Genomic DNA, 18771 nt, shown 5'->3' on the forward strand with positions numbered 1-18771 from the left:
ATCCCAAAAAAGGTACAGAAATATAAAGTATTGATCATTTTGATCATATCATAGAATCAAAAAGTAACAATAAACCCTGGTTTGCAAAGGAAAATAAAAACAAAAATCAGTCTCCACGCCCAACATCTCGCTGTGGATAATACTAATGATTGAACTTCTAGTGGTAACTGTATCCACTGGTGAATTGAGAGAGAGTGAGGTGATTTCCATCTAATAGCCAACATCTGTTTTGCAGCAGTGCTGCCTGCCAGCAGTAATTGTCTCTGATTAATTAGGAGATTCAAGAAACTATCATCGTTAAGTAACATAGTACAGTGCATTCAGAAAGTATTCAGACCCCATCCCCTTTTCCACATTTTGTTACGTTACAGCCTTCTTCTGAAAGGGATTCAATTCATTGTTTTCCTCATTCATCTACACACAATACCCCGCAATGACAAAGAAAAAACAGCTTTTTAGAAATGTTTGCAAATGTATAAAAAAAGAAACACCTTATTTACATAAGTATTCAGACCCTTTGCTATGAGACTCAATCGAGCCCAGGTGCATCCTGTTTCCATTGATCATCCTTGAGATGTTTTGTACAACTTGAATGGAGTGCACCTGTGGTAAATTCAATTGATTGGAAATGATTTAGAAAGGCACACACCTGTCTATATAAGGTCCCACAGTTGACAGTGCATGTCAGAGCAAAAACTAAGCAATGAGGTCAAAGGAATTGTCCATGGAGCTCCAAGACAGGATTGTGTCAAGGTAAAGATCTCAGGAAGGGTACCAAAACATTTCTGCAGCCTTGAAGGTTCCCAAGAACACAGTGGCCTCCATCATTCTTAAATGGAAGAAGTTTGGAACCACCAAGACTCTTTCTAGAACTGCATGTCTGGCCAAACTGAGCATTCGGGGGAGAAGGGCCCTGGTCAGGGAAGTGACCAAGAAGCCGATGGTCACTCTGACAGAGCTCCAGAGTTCCTCTGTGGAAATGGGATAACCTTCCAGAAGGACAACCATCTCTGCAGCACTCCACCAATCAGGCCTTTATGGTAGAGTGGCCAGATGGAAGCCACTCCTCAGTTAAAGGCACATGACAGCCCGCTTGGAGTTTGCCAAAAGGCACCTAAAGGACTCTCAGACCATGAGAAACAAGATTCTCTGGTCTGATGAAACCAAAATTGAACTCTTTGGCCTGAATGACAAGCGTCACGTCTGGAGGAAACCTGGCACCATCCCTACGTTAAAGCATGGTGGTGGCAGCATCATGCTGTGGGGATGCTTTTCAGCGGCAGAGAATGGGACACTAGTCAGATGAACGGAGCAAAGTACAGAGAGATCCTTGATGAAAACCTGCTCCAGAGCGCTCAGGACCTCAGAATGGGGTGATGGTTCACCTTTCAACAGGACAACGACCCTAAGCACACAGCCAAGACAACACAGGAGTGACTTTGGGACAAGTCAAATGTGCTTTTTTCTGTCATTATGGGGTATTTTGTGTAGACTGATGAGGAGAAATAACAATTTAATCAATTTTAGAATAAGGCTGTAATGTAACAAAATGTGGGAAAAATGAAGAGGTCTGAATACTTTCCAAATGCACTGTAGATGCAAAGCATTGAATATTTACATTAATGTACTTTGAAAGGAATTTTGTAACTTTGTCCCAGAAGCATTTAACTGCAGTGCCTACCTGATTTAGGGGACACAGTGAACAGTGAGTTGGGAGTTGGGGCCAATTTCTTTGTGAAATATTTCCTTGGTGTTAAATACATTCTGTGAACAAACTTAAAGTTTATAAATTGATGGTTCAGATTACTGGATGCCATGGTCACGTTTCCATATTCTGTTCCAATAAAGGGTTGTTCAGATTCACTTAGATCTAACCCATACTTTTTAATGGCTTGCCCAGAATATGAGCTTTCCAAAAGTTGTTTATAGACATCAGTCCTTTTTGGAGCCCAGATAATTTATTTATATTTCACATAATTGGATGGTTTGGTATTTGGGTTTCCCAAGGGACTCCATAGGACAGCATCGCTGACCTAAGTTGTAAATATAGAAAAAAGAAGTTTCCTGTTTATGTTTATGTATATTTCAATCTTGGAATGTTTTCAAACCATTACTATCCATGATATCAACAAGGGTACGGATTAACACATTTGAACCATTGGGTGGCTGCAAAAGGCCACCCTCATATTGCAAGGTATTATTGTGAAATATTGGAGTATGGGCATGCCATTTTGATATCAAGTTACATTGTTTTAAAATGTCGCGCAAAATAGAGATTGTGTGAGCAACAGTAGGACCAAAGCGTAGTTTACATTGTTTAAACAGACGGTTTTGATGGGGATTTTTGTTTTATGTTATTTGATTTCCGCAGAACAACGTAAATTGTAGGAGAAGGGTTAAGAGATATATCAGTGAAGACCACCTCTTCCATGGCAATAGGAGACACCATTGTTCTCTATATACTCAGTCAGGGAACGTAAGAATAATGTCTAAACTAATTTAGGATGGTGCAAAATGCTAATGCCTGGAAATACAATTTCAACGTTGGTACAGATAGTCCTCCTACTTCTTTCCCTCTTCATTTCATCTGGAATCACTTACATTGCTTTATTCATTTTTTAAAATCCCACTATGGATTTTATCCCAAAAGCCAGAAGGGGAGACATGGGAAGAATTGAATTACAAAAATCCAGCCATGGCCATTTTTCATTTTGACAATACATATTCTGCTGGTTAAAGCAACATGGATGTTAGTCCATCTACTGAGGTTGGATTTAATTGATTTGAACATTCTTTTTAAGTTTCTAGCAATGGTTTTATATAAGGAAGAAAATCTATTACACCCAAATATTTAAAATGGGAAATGATTGGGATTCCAAAAGCAGAGATGGAGTCCTCCGTCTGGGTCTTGAGAGGAAGTAAGGCAGATTTGGGTCGATTAATTTAATAACTTGAGATGAAGCTGAATTTATCGATGATCTTCAATGCATTTGGGAGTGATTGAGATATAATGTCTAGATATAGTACAATTTTGTCCACGTATAATGAGATGAAGTGATCAGGGAAATTGGTAAACAAATAACAAAGGAGAAATCAGATCACCTTGTCTATTGCTTATTGTGATTCTGAATGATCAGAGCAGATATTGCCTATAATATCTACGGCTGAGGAATTGGCATATTTAGTGTTTTAAGCATATTAATGAAATTGGAGGCCAATTCCCATTTGTTCGAAGACAGACCAGAGATATGACCATTCTAGTCTATCAAAAAGCTTTTTCTGCAACAGGAGATAAATCAGCCCAAGGTTCTGATGAAGCATTTAAGATATGTAATAGTCAACGGAGGTTATCTGAGAATGAACGTTTTTTAACAAACCCACTTTGGGTAAGGAAGTCTCAAGACGGTTTGATATCTGTGTTTATCAAGATAGGGAGTGATAGTGAGAACACTGGGTAGCATCCTTACCTTTAAAAAAAATGTAAAAGCTAAAATAGTGGTGTATTCACATCTCCCAAATGAACCTTTGTGAACGGCTGTGTTAATCATTTCAAGCAATAGTGGACCAAATTGATTCCCACATTTTAAATAGACCTTAAGGGGGAATCCCATACAGGCGATTTTCCTTTATTCATTCTACCCAATGTCCTTTTGAGTTCATTGAGAGAGATTTGGGTCCCAGCGAGGCGGCTTCCTCTATTGAGAGAAGAGGAGTTCTTAATTATTTTAGAAAGGCCTTAGTCTGACATTGTGTAGATTTACAATCAGAGATGTACAATTCTTTATAGAAGCGGGATAATCTTTGATTAATTTGGGTTCTGATAGTAATTCAATAGTTGCTATATCAGCTAATTGGTCATTCCTGCATAGCTTGTTGGTAAATGACGGTGAAGATTACAATGGAAGTAATGGTTGAGTCGAACTCGATGGATAGCAAATTCGGCTCTCGGTCTTATCAATCAATTAAGTTCTGTCTTACATTTACATTTACATTTAAGTCATTTGTCTTGACTTTGGAAAGAGCTGCAACTCCCATACGGACTCGGGAGAGGCGAAGGTTGAAAGCCGTTTGTCCTCACAATCCATCCAAGCAGCACTGCTTCTTGACACAATGCCCGCTTAACCCGAAAGCCAGTCACACCAATGTGTCAGAGGAAACACCGTACACCTGGTGACCATGTCAGCGTGCATGCCCCTGACCCGCCACAGGAGTCGCTAGAGCACGATGGGACAAGGACATCCCTGCTGGCCAAACCCTCCCCTATCCCAGACGACGCTGGGCCAATTGTGCGCCGCCCCATGGGTCTCCCGGTCGTGGCCGGCTGTGACAGAGCCTGGACTCGAACCAGGATCTCGAACCAGGATCTCTAGTGGCACAGCTAGCACTGCGATGCAGTGCCTTAAACCACCGTGCCACTCGGGAGGCCTGATGCATTTGTATCTTAAACATTTGAATCGTTTTCCTTTAGCAGTTACATGGGGTCAGATGTTGCATGTAGTAGGTGCTGATCTAAGGCCAGTTTAGCCTTTTCCCTCTAACGGGTTTGGTTAGAATTGGGAGAGGGTAAGCTCATCCAAGATCTGTGTCTACGTGTGACTTGGTTATTCTTACTTCATTAGAGACATCAACCACCAGGTTATCCTCACTCTTGTCCCCATCACTGTCCTAAGAGACACAGAGGAGAGAATGTCAGGTGCACCACACTCTCTCTCACGTAAACAACATTGCCCACCCTTCACACCTTCCTTCTGTCAGCCGTACACACAGACTAACACACACACTACACACATACACAGATATGCCCCCCCCCCCTTTCTCTGTCTGTTTGGCCATATTACTACTTTATTCCTCTCTCTCCCTTCCTCTCTTCTTCTCCACCTCTCTCTCTGGGAATAGTGGTGACAGCGATGGCACTTAATCACCATGTCAACAGTGCATTGATGTGATCGTGGCCTGATATTCCTTTTGACATCACAGTGGAGTGGCATCACCCCCTAATTATATTGAGCCAGATCAGGGCCATGTTGGAGAGACTATTCCTAAACATATACAGACCAGAGCTAGGACAAAAAAACATATTGGACGAAGACAGACCAGAGCTGGGAGAAAAACATCCTGGATGTAGACAGACTGGAGCTGGAGAAAAACATCCTGGACATAGACAGACCAGAGCTAGGAGAAAAACATCCTGGATGTAGACAGTCCAGAGCTAGGAGAAAAACATCCTGGATGTAGACAGACCAGAGCTAGGAGAAAAACATCCTGGACATAGACAGACCAGAGCTAGGAGAAAAACATCCTGGATGTAGACAGACCAGAGCTAGGAGAAAAACATCCTGGATGTAGACAGACCAGAGCTGGGAGAAAAACATCCTGGACATAGACAGACTGGAGCTGGGAGAAAAACATCCTGGATGTAGACATACCGGAGCTGGGAGAAAAACATCCTGGACATAGACAGACTGGAGCTAGGAGAAAAACATCCTAGACAGACCAGAGCTAGGAGAAAAACATCCTGGATGTAGACATACCGGAGCTGGGAGAAAAACATCCTGGATGTAGACATACCGGAGCTGGGAGAAAAACATCCTGGACATAGACAGACTGGAGCTGGGAGAAAAACATCCTGGATGTAGACATACCGGAGCTGGGAGAAAAACATCCTGGACATAGACAGACTGGAGCTGGGAGAAAAACATCCTGGATGTAGACATACCGGAGCTGGGAGAAAAACATCCTGGACATAGACAGACTGGAGCTAGGAGAAAAACATCCTGGATGTAGACATACCGGAGCTGGGAGAAAAACATCCTGGACATAGACAGACTGGAGCTGGGAGAAAAACATCCTGGATGTAGACATACCGGAGTTGGGAGAAAAACATCCTGGATGTAGACAGACTGGAGCTGGGAGAAAAACAACCTGGATGTAGACATACCGGAGTTGGGAGAAAAACATCCTGGATGTAGACAGACTGGAGCTGGGAGAAAAACAACCATTACATCATGTAGTACAGAGAGGCGGATGATCAACAGAACTCCCTGTCCAGCCTGTTTTAAAAACACAACATCTCCCTTCACGAGAGGCTACACTGATGTGATATTTAAGGCAGTTCTCATAGAGGAGTTATGTCAATCAGAATACTCACTCCACAGAGAGAGATATCATGTTCACTAGGGTAATCTATTTTGGCCATTGCATGTCTTACCCTTCCAAGCTAAACACATATTTGACTAGCAGAATGACTGTGACCTCTGGTTGACCTGTGATGTCAGAGACTTGGGGCTGATCCAGCGTTAATACTGCAGTGCAGGTTTAATTGAATGGCATACGTACGTAGTGAGGTGGGAGGGGCTCCTTGTCATCACAGCGCCTCCTCTTAGCGTCGCCCCCTCCCTGGGAGGAGGAATACCCCCCCGACGGGCCCTGGCGCTCCTCCACTTGCTGGCTGTCTGTCGACGACACAGACTTACTCTGCACACACACACACATATCAAATAAAAAAGAGCTGACACACAACAGGTAAGTCATACAGAAAATGCAATCAAACAACACATTAAAAGTGTATTAACTTTCTCCCTGACACGGAAAAGCTCATATGACTCTCAAATATGACTCTGATCATTTTACAAGAAGCCAATTTTCTGGCTATTTATACTAGAAAGAGCATGGTGTGATCACCATAACAGAGGAATAAAACATCAAAGTGGAGTATTATTTCTGGGGTCTATGTGGGCTAACTCTATTCTCTTTCATCGGTTGACTCCTATGGAACGTTCTGTTCTTTTGAACTGTAGAGGACACAGACAGGAAGCTGGTTGGATGGACGAGACCAGAACACAAAGAACCACACTTTTCTCAACAAACTCCCAGTCTTCTCCTCCATCTGTCCCTCCCTATCTTCTCTCCCGCTCTTTCCCTTGCTTTTTCTTTCTTCCCCTTGCTTTCTCTTTCTTCCCTTTGCTTTCTCTTTCTTCCCCTTGCTTTCTCTTTCTTCCCCTTGCTTTCTCTTTCTTCCCCTTGCTTTCTCTTTCTTCCCTTTGCTTTCTCTTTCTTCCCCTTGCTTTCTCTTTCTTCCCCTTGCTTTCTCCTTCTTCCCCTTGCTTTCTCTTTCTTCCCCTTGCTTTCTCTTTCTTCCCCTTGCTTTCTCTTTCTTCCCCTTGCTTTCTCTTTCTTCCCCTTGCTTTCTCTTTCTTCCCCTTGCTTTCTCTTTCTTCCCCTTGCTTTCTCTTTCTTCCCCTTGCTTTCTCCTTCTTCCCCTTGCTTTCTCCTTCTTCCCCTTGCTTTCTCTTTCTTCCCCTTGCTTTTTCATTCTTCCCCTTGCTTTCTCTTTCTTCCCCTTGCTTTCTCTTTCTTCCCCTTGCTTTCTCTTTCTTCCCCTTGCTTTCTCTTTCTTCCCCTTGCTTTCTCCTTCTTCCCCTTGCTTTCTCTTTCTTCCCCTTGCTTTCTCTTTCTTCCCCTTGCTTTCTCTTTCTTCCCCTTGCTTTCTCTTTCTTCCCCTTGCTTTCTCTTTCTTCCCCTTGCTTTCCCCTTGCTTTCTCTTTCTTCTCCTTGCTTTCTCTTTCTTCCCCTTGCTTTCTCTTTCTTCCTCTTGCTTTCTCTTTCTTCCCCTTGCTTTTTCTTTCTTCCCCTTGCTTTTTCCTTCTTCCCCTTGCTTTCTCTTTCTTCCCCTTGCTTTCCCCTTGCTTTCTCTTTTTTCCCCTTGCTTTTTCTTTCTTCCCCTTGCTTTCTCTTTCTTCCCCTTGCTTTCTCTTTCTTCCTCTTGCTTTCTCTTTCTTCCCCTTGCTTTCCCCTTGCTTTCTCTTTCTTCTCCTTGCTTTCTCTTTCTTCCCCTTGCTTTCTCTTTCTTCCTCTTGCTTTCTCTTTCTTCCCCTTGCTTTTTCCTTCTTCCCCTTGCTTTCTCTTTCTTCCCCTTGCTTTCCCCTTGCTTTCTCTTTCTTCCCCTTGCTTTTTCTTTCTTCCCCTTGCTTTCTCTTTCTTCCCCTTGCTTTCTCTTTCTTCCCCTTGCTTTCTCCTTCTTCCCCTTGCTTTCTCTTTCTTCCCCTTGCTTTCTCTTTCTTCCCCTTGCTTTTTCTTTCTTCCCCTTGCTTTCTCTTTCTTCCCCTTGCTTTCTCTTTCTTCCCCTTGCTTTCTCTTTCTTCCCCTTGCTTTCTCTTTCTTCCCCTTGCTTTCTCCTTCTTCCCCTTGCTTTCTCCTTCTTCCCCTTGCTTTCTCTTTCTTCCCCTTGCTTTTTCATTCTTCCCCTTGCTTTCTCTTTCTTCCCCTTGCTTTCTCTTTCTTCCCCTTGCTTTCTCTTTCTTCCCCTTGCTTTCTCTTTCTTCCCCTTGCTTTCTCTTTCTTCCCCTTGCTTTCTCTTTCTTCCCCTTGCTTTCTCCTTCTTCCCCTTGCTTTCTCTTTCTTCCCCTTGCTTTCTCTTTCTTCCCCTTGCTTTCTCTTTCTTCCCCTTGCTTTCTCTTTCTTCCCCTTGCTTTCTCTTTCTTCCCCTTGCTTTCTCTTTCTTCCCCTTGCTTTCTCTTTCTTCCCCTTGCTTTCTCCTTCTTCCCCTTGCTTTCTCCTTCTTCCCCTTGCTTTCTCTTTCTTCCCCTTGCTTTTTCATTCTTCCCCTTGCTTTCTCTTTCTTCCCCTTGCTTTCTCTTTCTTCCCCTTGCTTTCTCTTTCTTCCCCTTGCTTTCTCTTTCTTCCCCTTGCTTTCTCCTTCTTCCCCTTGCTTTCTCTTTCTTCCCCTTGCTTTCTCTTTCTTCCCCTTGCTTTCTCTTTCTTCCCCTTGCTTTCTCTTTCTTCCCCTTGCTTTCTCTTTCTTCCCCTTGCTTTCTCCTTGCTTTCTCTTTCTTCCCCTTGCTTTCTCTTTCTTCCCCTTGCTTTCTCTTTCTTCCTCTTGCTTTCTCTTTCTTCCCCTTGCTTTTTCTTTCTTCCCCTTGCTTTTTCCTTCTTCCCCTTGCTTTCTCTTTCTTCCCCTTGCTTTCCCCTTGCTTTCTCTTTCTTCCCCTTGCTTTTCTTTCTTCCCCTTTCTCTTTCTTCCCCCTTGCTTTCTCTTTCTTCCTCTTGCTTTCTCTTTCTTCCCCTTGCTTTCCCCTTGCTTTCTTTTCTTCTCCTTGCTTTCTCTTTCTTCCCCTTGCTTTCTCTTTCTTCCTCTTGCTTTCTCTTTCTTCCCCTTGCTTTTTCCTTCTTCCCCTTGCTTTCTCTTTCTTCCCCTTGCTTTCCCCTTGCTTTCTCTTTCTTCCCCTTGCTTTTTCTTTCTTCCCCTTGCTTTCTCTTTCTTCCCCTTGCTTTCTCTTTCTTCCCCTTGCTTTCTCCTTCTTCCCCTTGCTTTCTCTTTCTTCCCCTTGCTTTCTCTTTCTTCCCCTTGCTTTTTCTTTCTTCCCCTTGCTTTCTCTTTCTTCCCTTGCTTTCTCTTTCTTCCCCTTGCTTTCTCTTTCTTCCCCTTGCTTTCTCTTTCTTCCCCTTGCTTTCTCCTTCTTCCCCTTGCTTTCTCCTTCTTCCCCTTGCTTTCTCTTTCTTCCCCTTGCTTTTTCATTCTTCCCCTTGCTTTCTCTTTCTTCCCCTTGCTTTCTCTTTCTTCCCCTTGCTTTCTCTTTCTTCCCTTTCTTCCTTGCTCTCTTTCTTCCCCTTGCTTTCTCCTTCTTCCCCTTGCTTTCTCTTTCTTCCCCTTGCTTTCTCTTTCTTCCCCTTGCTTTCTCTTTCTTCCCCTTGCTTTCTCCTTCTTCCCCTTGCTTTCTCTTTCTTCCCCTTGCTTTCTCCTTGCTTTCTCTTTCTTCTCCTTGCTTTCTCTTTCTTCCCCTTGATTTCTCTTTCTTCCTCTTGCTTTCTCTTTCTTCCCCTTGCTTTTTCCTTCTTCCCCTTGCTTTCTCTTTCTTCCCCTTGCTTTCTCTTTCTTCCCCTTGCTTCCCCTTGCTTTTTCTTTCTTCCCCTTGCTTTCTCTTTCTTCCCCTTGCTTTCTCTTTCTTCCCCTTGCTTTCTCTTTCTCCCTCTTGCTTTCTCTTTCTTCCCCTTGCTTTTTCTTTCTTCCTCTCCATTTAAAAAAATAATCACAACTTAACAAATAGCAATTGATATGCATCTCTCCTTCCTCCCTTGCGCCATCCATATTTTTGAGGACGTTATCACAAACACGACTTCTTTAAAATCATTACATTAGTATAAGGGCGTTAATTCTCTAGAGTAAGACGTTGGGGGAACACGGAAACCAGCTGCACCAATGTGTCGGGAGGAAACACCGTACACCTGGCGACCGTGTCAGCGTGCATTGTGCCCGGCCTGCCACAGGAGCCTGTAGAGCACGATGGGACAAGAACATCCCTGCTGGCCAAACCCTCCCCTAACTCGGACGATGCTGGGACAATTGTGCGCCGCCCCATGGGTCTCCCGGTCACGGCCGGCTGTGACAGAGCCTGGTCTCAAACCAGGATCTCTAGTGGCACAGCAAGCACTGCGACCAAACTTTAACTTCCTGACTGATGCCTTGAGATGTTGCTACAATATATCCACATACTTTTCCTCCCTCATGATGCCATCTATTTTGTGAAGTCACTCTGGTAATTTATATTCTAAATAAAAATATTTGAATAAAAATGATATATTCATATATATAGTTTTCATTTTTTATATCTGTGTCCATATTGTCCATGAGTTTCTAATATAGAGACCATATGGTTCAAGAGAAAAATTGGCTAATTAATGAATAAAGCATCTAATCAACAATGGCATTATTTTCAATTAACATTACAACTCACCCAACTACTGTCTTTTTTTTAGAACTGCCACCAGTTGGTGCCAAAACATCGACAGCAAAGACATATTAACATATTTATTTCACTAAGTGTGTATAAAATATTCATGCTGAAACCCTCATATTAAACACTAATGGTATTCACTAAGTTGATGGTTCACATTTAGGATCATGTTTAACAGCTTTGTCATTAGTTATTTAATTATTTCATATAGGCCAGAGAGAGGGCCTGTGATAATTTGAAGTACTCAAAATGTCCGCTATATGTCTTGTGATACTTTACATAAAATACTTGAAAGATACCAAACGCTCTCTTTGCAACCCTACCATTGGGCCTGAGTTAAGGAACAACAGAACTGTTCTACTGTTGTACTAGCTATGTTAACCTAGGTGCTGGTCCTATTAATGGAAACTCTCCAACAAAACAGACCCTTTTAGAGGTCCTCTTTAAAGAGGGTCTCACAGTCACACACACACGCACACAAACAGACACACACGTTGGGGTTACTTACCCTGCTGGGCGCAGCCTCTGTGAAGGGAACAGAAAGAGGGAAGGAGCAGTAGAGGGGGTGAGGGGTAGAGGGGGAAGGGGTAGAGGGGTGATTGACGTCAGCATAGATAATAATAACAACAGCTCCACAGCATGCCAAGGTCAACCTGAAAAAGGCCTGTCCCAGTGCAATAAAAACGCAAGCTTTGTATTGTACATGTTTCCAATCTGCAGTGCTGCCCTCTCCGTCTCGGTCTCCACTCCTCAGAGACACAATGCTTTCTGTCTTCCCGTTCATTCATTCAGCACTCATCTGTCTGCTCAGTCTCTCTCTCATTCTTTTTCTGCACCAGGGTCCTATAAGTTTAACATCTAGTCACCCTCCATCAATACAGCCTCGCAGGCAACATAATGCCATTTGTTAGTTGTTCAATGAGCGCTGTTCCTCAAAATATTCCGCCACCCTTTGAGTTCAACAAAAGTTCAGCCAAGTGGTTATTTTGTATCAAAAGCTGACACATTTCAGTACAACAGTTCTTCACCAATGTCCTTCACGTGGAGGTCAGTCAGTGAGTAGTACCTCTTAGGTGCTCAGGGTCCAGGTGGTTGCGTTCATCCTTGGAGGCCAGGTGGGCTGAGACCCCCATGGCTCCAGTAAGGGCAAGCAGACCTGAACCTCCCCCCAGAGAGAGGCCTGATGGGTGGGGAGTCAGGGGAATACCTGGGGTGTGGTGAGACAGGTGCTGGAGCTGCTGCTGCTGTACACCAGGGAGACAGGGCAGGGGGAGAAGGAGGACAGAGAGAGAGAGAGAGAGAGAGAGAGAGAGAGAGAGAGAGAGAGAGAGAGAGAGAGAGAGAGAGAGAGAGAGAGAGAGGAAGGACACAGGGAGGGGGAGGAATAGAGAAAAGGAGAGAGAGAAAGAGAAAGAGTGGGGCAGAAGGAGAGAACAAAACAGAGGGGGGAAAAAGAGATGCGATGGAGGGAGAGGAGAGGAGGGGGGTACAGACAGATAAAGAGAGGCTATTTTCCTTGGGCCTTATTACAGCTTATTTTGTGTGTGTGTGTGTGTGTGTGTGTGTGTGTGTGTGTGTGTGTGTGTGTGTGTGTGTGTGTGTGTGTGTGTGTGTGTGTGTGTGTGTGTGTGTGTGTGTGTGTGTGTGTGTGTGTGTGTGTGTGTGTGTGTGTGTGTGTGTGTGTGTGTGTGTGTGTGTTACAGTGAGAGCTTGTCGGAGCTCTGATCACATTACACTCTACTTACACCCCGGCACTTTAAACACTGCAGAGAGAGAGGTGTGCATGCCCCTGTAGACTGTGACTTTGTGTGTGTGTGTGTGTGTGTGTGTTGATGTTGATAGTGTCGCTGTTGGGGGTGTGAGGGTTGTCATGGTGACCAGAGGTGACTCACCCCAATGATGGCGTTGAGTTCGGCCATAGTGACTTGTTTGGCCCTCTCCACTGCCTGGACCACCTGCTGTTGATGCTACACACACACACACACACACACACACACACACACACACACACACACACACACACACACACACACACACACACACACACACAGGTTATTTATCCCGCTGTGTGCTTCTCATAACACATAGACATACACTATATACAGTGCCTTGAAAAGTATTCATCCCCTTGGCATTTTTCCTATTTTGTTGCATTACAACCTGTAATCAAAATATATTTTTAATTTGATTTCATGTAATGGACATACACAAAATAGTCCAAATTGGTGAATTGAAAAAAAATACTTGTTTCAAAATATTCAATAAAAAAAACTTTAAAAACAGTAAAGCGGTGCGTGCATACTGTATGTATTCACCCCCTTTGCTATGAAGCCCCTAAATAAGATCTGGTGCAACCTTCAAAGTCACATAATTAGCTAAATAAAGTCCACTTGTTTGGAATTTAAATGCTCCAGAGTCTGCAACACCACTAAGCAAGGTGCACCATCAAGCAAGTGGCACAATGAATACCAAGGAGCTCTCCAAACAGGTCAGGGAAAAGTGGGGGAAAGGTACAGATCAGGGTTGGGTTATAACAAAAATATCAGAACTTTGAACATCCCAAGGAGCACCATTAAATACATTATTAAATAATGTAAAGAATATGGCACCACAACAAACCTGCCAAGAGAGGATCTCCCACCAAAACTCATAGACCAGGCAAGGAGGGCATTAATCAGAGAGGCAACAAAGAGACCAAAGATAACCCAGAAGGAGCTGCGAAGCTCTCCACAGTGGTGATTGGAGTATCTGTCCATAGGACCACTTTAAGCCATACACTCCACAGAGCTGGCCTTTACCTAAGAGTGGCCAGAAAAAAAGCCATTGCTTAAAGAAAGAAATAAGCAAACATGTTTGATGTTCACCAAAAGGCATGTGGGAGACTCCCCAAACATATGGAAGAAGGTACTCTGGTTAGATGAGACTAAAATTGAGCTGTTTGGCCATCAAGGAAAACGCTATGTCTGGCACAAATCCAACACCTCTCATCACCCCGAGGACACCATCCCCACAGTGAAGCATGGTGGTGGCAGCATCATGCTGTGGGGATGTTTTTCCATCAGCAGGGACTGGGAAACTGGTCAGAATTTAAGGAATGATGGATAGTGCTAAATACAGAGACATTCTTGAGGAAAACCTGTTGTTTCAGTCTTCCAGAGATTTGAGACTGGGATGGAGGTTCACCTTCCAGCAGGACAATGACCCTAAGAATACTGCTAAAGCAACACTCGAGTGGTTTAAGGGGAAACATTTAAATGTCTTGGAATGACCTAGTCAAAGCACAGACCTCAACCCAATTGAGAATCTGTGGTATGACTTAAAGATTGCTGTACACCATTGGAACCCATCCAACTTGAAGAAGCTTGAGCAGTTTTGCCTTGAAGAATAGGCAAAAATCCCAGTGGCTAGATGTGTCCAAGCTTATAGAGACATACCCCAAGAGACTTGCAGCTTTAATTGCTGCAAGAGGTTGCTCTACAAAGTATTGACTTTAGGGGAGTGAATACTTATGCACGCTCAAGTTCAGTTTTTTTTGTCTTACTTCTTGTTTGTTTCACAATAAAACATCATTTGTATCTTCAAAGTGGTAGGTAATCTTGTGTAAATCCAGGTTGTAGAGGCAACAAAATAGGAAAAATGTGAAGGTGGGTTAATACATTCGCAAGCCACTGTATAAACAATAGCATGTGGACACCCCTTCAAATGAGTGGATTTGGATATTTCAGCAACACCCGTGGCTGACAGGTGTATAAAATAGAACACTCAGCCATGCAATCTCCATAGACAAACATTGGTGGTAGTAGAATGGCCTTATTGAAGAGCTCAGTGACTTAAAACGTGGCACCATCATAGGATGCCACCTTTCCAACAAGTCAGTTTGTCAAATGTATGCCCTACTAGAGCTGCTCCGGTCAACTGTAAGTGAGGTTATTGTGAAGTGGAAACTTCTAGGAGCAACAACGGCTCAGCCACAAAGTGGTAGGCCTCACAAGCTCACAGAACGGGACCCCCGAGTGCTGAACCGCCTAGCGCATAAAAATTGTCTCTCCTGAAGCAACGTCAGCACAATAACTGTTAGTCGGGAGCTTCATGAAATGGGTTTCCATGGCCGAGCAGCCGCACACAAGCCTAAGATCACCATGCACAATGCCAAGCGTCGGCTGGAGTGGTGTAAAGCTCACCGCCATTGGACTCTGGAGCAGTGGAAATGCGTTCTCTGGAGTGATGAATCACCCTTCACCATCTGGCAGTCCAACGGACAAATCTGGGTTTGGTGATTGCCAGGAGAACGCTACCTGCCCAAATGCATAGTGCCAACTGTAAAGTTTGGTGGAGGAGGAATAATGATCTGGGGCTGTTTTTCATGTTTTGGCTAGGCCCCTTAGTTCCAGTGAGGGGAAATCTTAATGGTACAGCATACAATGACATTCTAGACGATTCTGTGCTTCCAACTTTGTGGCAGCAGTTTGGGGAAGGCCCTCTCCTGTTTCAGCATGACAATGCCCCTGTGCACAAAGCGAGATCCATACAGAAATGGTTTGTCGAGATCGGTGTGGAAGGACTTGACTGGCCCGCACAGAGCCCTGACCTCAACCCCATCGACCACCTAAACGCCCAACATCAGTGCCTGACCTCACTAATGCTCTTGTGGCTGAATGGAAGCAAGTCCCTGCAGCAATGTTCCAACATCTAGTGGAAAGCCTTCCCAGAGGAGTGGAGGCTGTTATAGCAGCAAAGGGGGAACCAACTCAATATTAATACCCATGATTTTGGAATGAGATGTTCGACGAGGAGGTGTCCACATACTTATATTGTACCTGACATATGTTTTGTAATCTCATTCACAAACACACCGTTTGTCACATACTGTTCACATAATACAAATATCACAACAAACACTCGCTGAAGAAAACATACTGAGCTACCAGACACCCACATGGAAAAAGTCACATACCCACACAAACGTACGCAGCAGGACTACACACTCAAACGACCCAAACCTACACCTATTTACTCATTCAAATGTACACACACACACACTGTGTAAACACACACGCAAGTGATCATACACACATAGAGGCAGTATTGATCAATGTAAAACAGTCGCCAGCTCTGTGACCTTCCCTTCAGTGGACTCACACTTGTCACCGGACACACACACAAAAACAAACAATGTATTATAAAGCCAGTGCAGCCAGGTGTGTGTGTGTGTGTGTGTGTGTGTGTGTGTGTGTGTGTGTGTGTGTGTGTGTGTGTGTGTGTGTGTGTGTGTGTGCGTGCGTGCGTGCGTGCGTGCGTGCGTGCGTGCGTGCGTGCGTGCGTGCGTGCGTGTCAGTGATACTTACCTCCTGAGATAGGAAGGGGATGATCTGAGCACAGATGGCACTGAGACGCTTCACAATCTCCGCCTGCAACACACACACACTTCAGTCTCATCTTATGTTTCACACAAGATAATACAGCACAACATTATTCATGCCCCTTGGGCCATCAGGGTCATTTTCTTCAGGGAAGCAGCAGGAGCAACAAACACATACATCAATGAAAGTACAGACACTTTGTCCATACCATCTCATACAGTTATCAAAGTTAGATCATTTCATTGAGGCAAATCCGGTTAGTAAAGGTGACGGAGGTAGTTCGGTGACAACTGAGCTCCTCAAGCTCATACCTTGGCTTTAGATCAGCGGACTAACAGTCATGTGGCATGCAGGTGACCTGGTTTCAAACCCAGCCTACCACAAGTGAATGAGAGAGCAATAATAGAGAAAGAGTATGAGACCGGAAGAGAGAAAGTGGAAGGGAGAAGCTTTGAAAAGCCAGCTATGTTATTAGACTCCAGTTTCTCATGCAGGTCTCTCCCTCTCCTCACTGCATTCAATGCCATTCTTTCATCCATTTTCTCTAGCTCGCCGAGGCCCATTGAAAACTCTCTCTCAAGACGTGAGGAGTCGAGGACATTGAATTGTTGTCTATTCTACATACACACACACACATACACAGAAACCCACTAATGTGGCAACACACACGACATATGGTACAAAGGAAAATGTACAAATGAGCATGCACACACACGTCTACGCACACACACACTACATGCCTCACCTATTTCTGCCCTGAGACTCATTATGTTCTCTTCTTCACTCAGGCGTTCTCACCCTCTTTAACAGCCTTCCCACTGAGCCATTATTACCCTATTCATCCTTTTCCTTCCTTCATCTCTCTCTATCCTCCCTCCCCTGCCTGCATCCCTGCCTGCCTCCCTCCCTCCGTGATAGTTGTCTATTTGTGTGTCCTCCATCCCTCCAATCTAACACATGTTTCTGACACACAAAGGGAGACAAACGAGATTAGAGGACACAGGAAGTCCTGACACCCCCTCTACACTGACTGACAGGAGCTTATTTATACACACACACTGCCAGCCTGTCCCATCTCAATACAGGCCAAATTATACAACACAGCTCTCTGATAGATACATGGCTCTGTTCAAAGGGTAGAGAAGACCTAGCTAATTATATAGTGTGTGTGTGTGTGTGTGTAGACTGGCTTGTGTGTGTGTGTGTGTGTGTGTGTGTGTGTGTGTGTGTGTGTGTGTGTGTGTGTGTGTGTGTGTGTGTGTGTGTGTGTGTGTGTGTGTGTGTGTGTGTGTGTGTGTGTGTGTGTGTGTGTGTGTGTGTGTGTGTGTGTGTGTGTGTGTGTGTGTGGTGAAAGGGAGAGAGAGGACGTGACATAGTCAGAAGAGAGAAAGGGAACAGGGACTCTCCTATTGGCCTTGAGACAGAGGGGGTTTATTTTTACTGGACTGCGTCTACAATAAACTGTATTGATGCTGTGCAACAGTAATACATGTAGCTAGACACAGACAGAGATCCATACAAAGCTCTCCCTCGTTCTCCATTTGTCAAATCTGACCATAACTCTATCCTCCTGATTCCTGCTTACACGCAAAAACTCAAACAGGAAGTACCCGTGATGCACTCAATACGGAAGTGGTATGAAGCGGTGTCATGTTTTGTCATATATTGTCATGTCTTGTCTTTGTGCTTTCCCTTCCGTTCGTTTCCCCCTGCTGGTCTTATTAGGTTCGTTCCCTCTTTCTATCCCTCTCTCTCCCCCTCCCTCTCTCTCTCTCTCTCTCTCTATCGTTCCGTTCCTGCTCCCAGCTGTTCCTCATTCTCCTAACTCACTCATTTAGTCTTTTCACACCTGTCCCCTATTTTGCCTTCTGATTAGAGTCCCTATTTCTCCCCTTGTTTTCCGCTTCTGTCCTTGTCGGATCCTTGTATGGTGTTCGCTGTGCTGTGTCATTGTCTCGCCCTGTCGTGTCTTGTCTCCTTCAGATGCTGTGTGTGAGCAGGTGTCTTAGTCTGCTACGGTCGGTGCCTTCCCGAGGCAACCTGCAGTCAATGGTCGAGTCTCCAGTCTGTCCTCGTTACTACGAGTGGATTTAAGTTTTTTTATGTTTTGTTTTCTTCTTGAGTTGTCCAGGAGTATTACTTTTGCCATTTACTGGAATAAAGACTCTGTTTTCGCTAAGTCGCTTTTGGGTCCTCATTCACCTGCATAACAGAAGGATCCGACCAAGAATGGACCCAGCGACTATGGATTCTCTCTACTCTACTCTCGAGTTCCAGGGAGCGATGCTCGGCAGACACGAGCAGGAATTGTCTGCTGCTCGGCATGCCGTTGAGACCCTGGCCGCTCAGGTCTCCGACCTCTCAGGACAGTATCAGAGTCTTCGTCTCGTGCCACCAGCGACTTCCGGGTCTTCCGAGTCTCCGGAACCTAGGGTTAATAACCCACCATGTTATTCTGGGCAGCCCACTGAGTGCCGTTCCTTTCTCACCCAGTGTGATATTGTGTTCTCTCTCCAACCCAACACATACTCAAGAGAGAGAGCTCGGATTGCCTACGTCATATCACTCCTTACTGGTCGGGCTCGGCAGTGGGGCACAGCTATCTGGGAGGCAAGCGCTGAGTGTACTAACGATTATCTGAACTTTAAAGAGGAGATGATAAGGGTTTTTGATCGTTCTGT

General features: G+C 44.4%; 1 protein-coding gene across 6 annotated transcripts in view; it reads right to left on the reverse strand.

Annotated features, from left to right (window-relative positions):
* LOC124037687 (transducin-like enhancer protein 4) overlaps positions 1–18771 on the reverse strand; it is a 103242-nt gene that overhangs the window by 25061 nt on the left and 59410 nt on the right. For 4 of the 6 annotated variants that reach the window (XM_046352643.1, XM_046352644.1, XM_046352641.1 and 1 more), the window contains exons 5-10: positions 16076–16138; positions 12623–12697; positions 11797–11974; positions 11239–11255; positions 6337–6474; positions 4612–4665 (exon numbers count right to left, since the gene is read on the reverse strand). In XM_046352643.1, coding sequence (XP_046208599.1) covers positions 4612–4665; positions 6337–6474; positions 11239–11255; positions 11797–11974; positions 12623–12697; positions 16076–16138 — 525 coding nt within the window. Of the gene's footprint in view, positions 1–4611; positions 4666–6336; positions 6475–11238; positions 11256–11796; positions 11975–12622; positions 12698–16075; positions 16139–16835; positions 16928–18771 lie in introns of those variants that run through there. The other 2 variants (XM_046352647.1, XM_046352642.1) reach the window with 2 other exon arrangements.

The sequence above is a fragment of the Oncorhynchus gorbuscha genome, linkage group LG06, assembly GCF_021184085.1.
Source record: "Oncorhynchus gorbuscha isolate QuinsamMale2020 ecotype Even-year linkage group LG06, OgorEven_v1.0, whole genome shotgun sequence".
Lineage (NCBI taxonomy): Eukaryota > Metazoa > Chordata > Actinopteri > Salmoniformes > Salmonidae > Oncorhynchus > Oncorhynchus gorbuscha.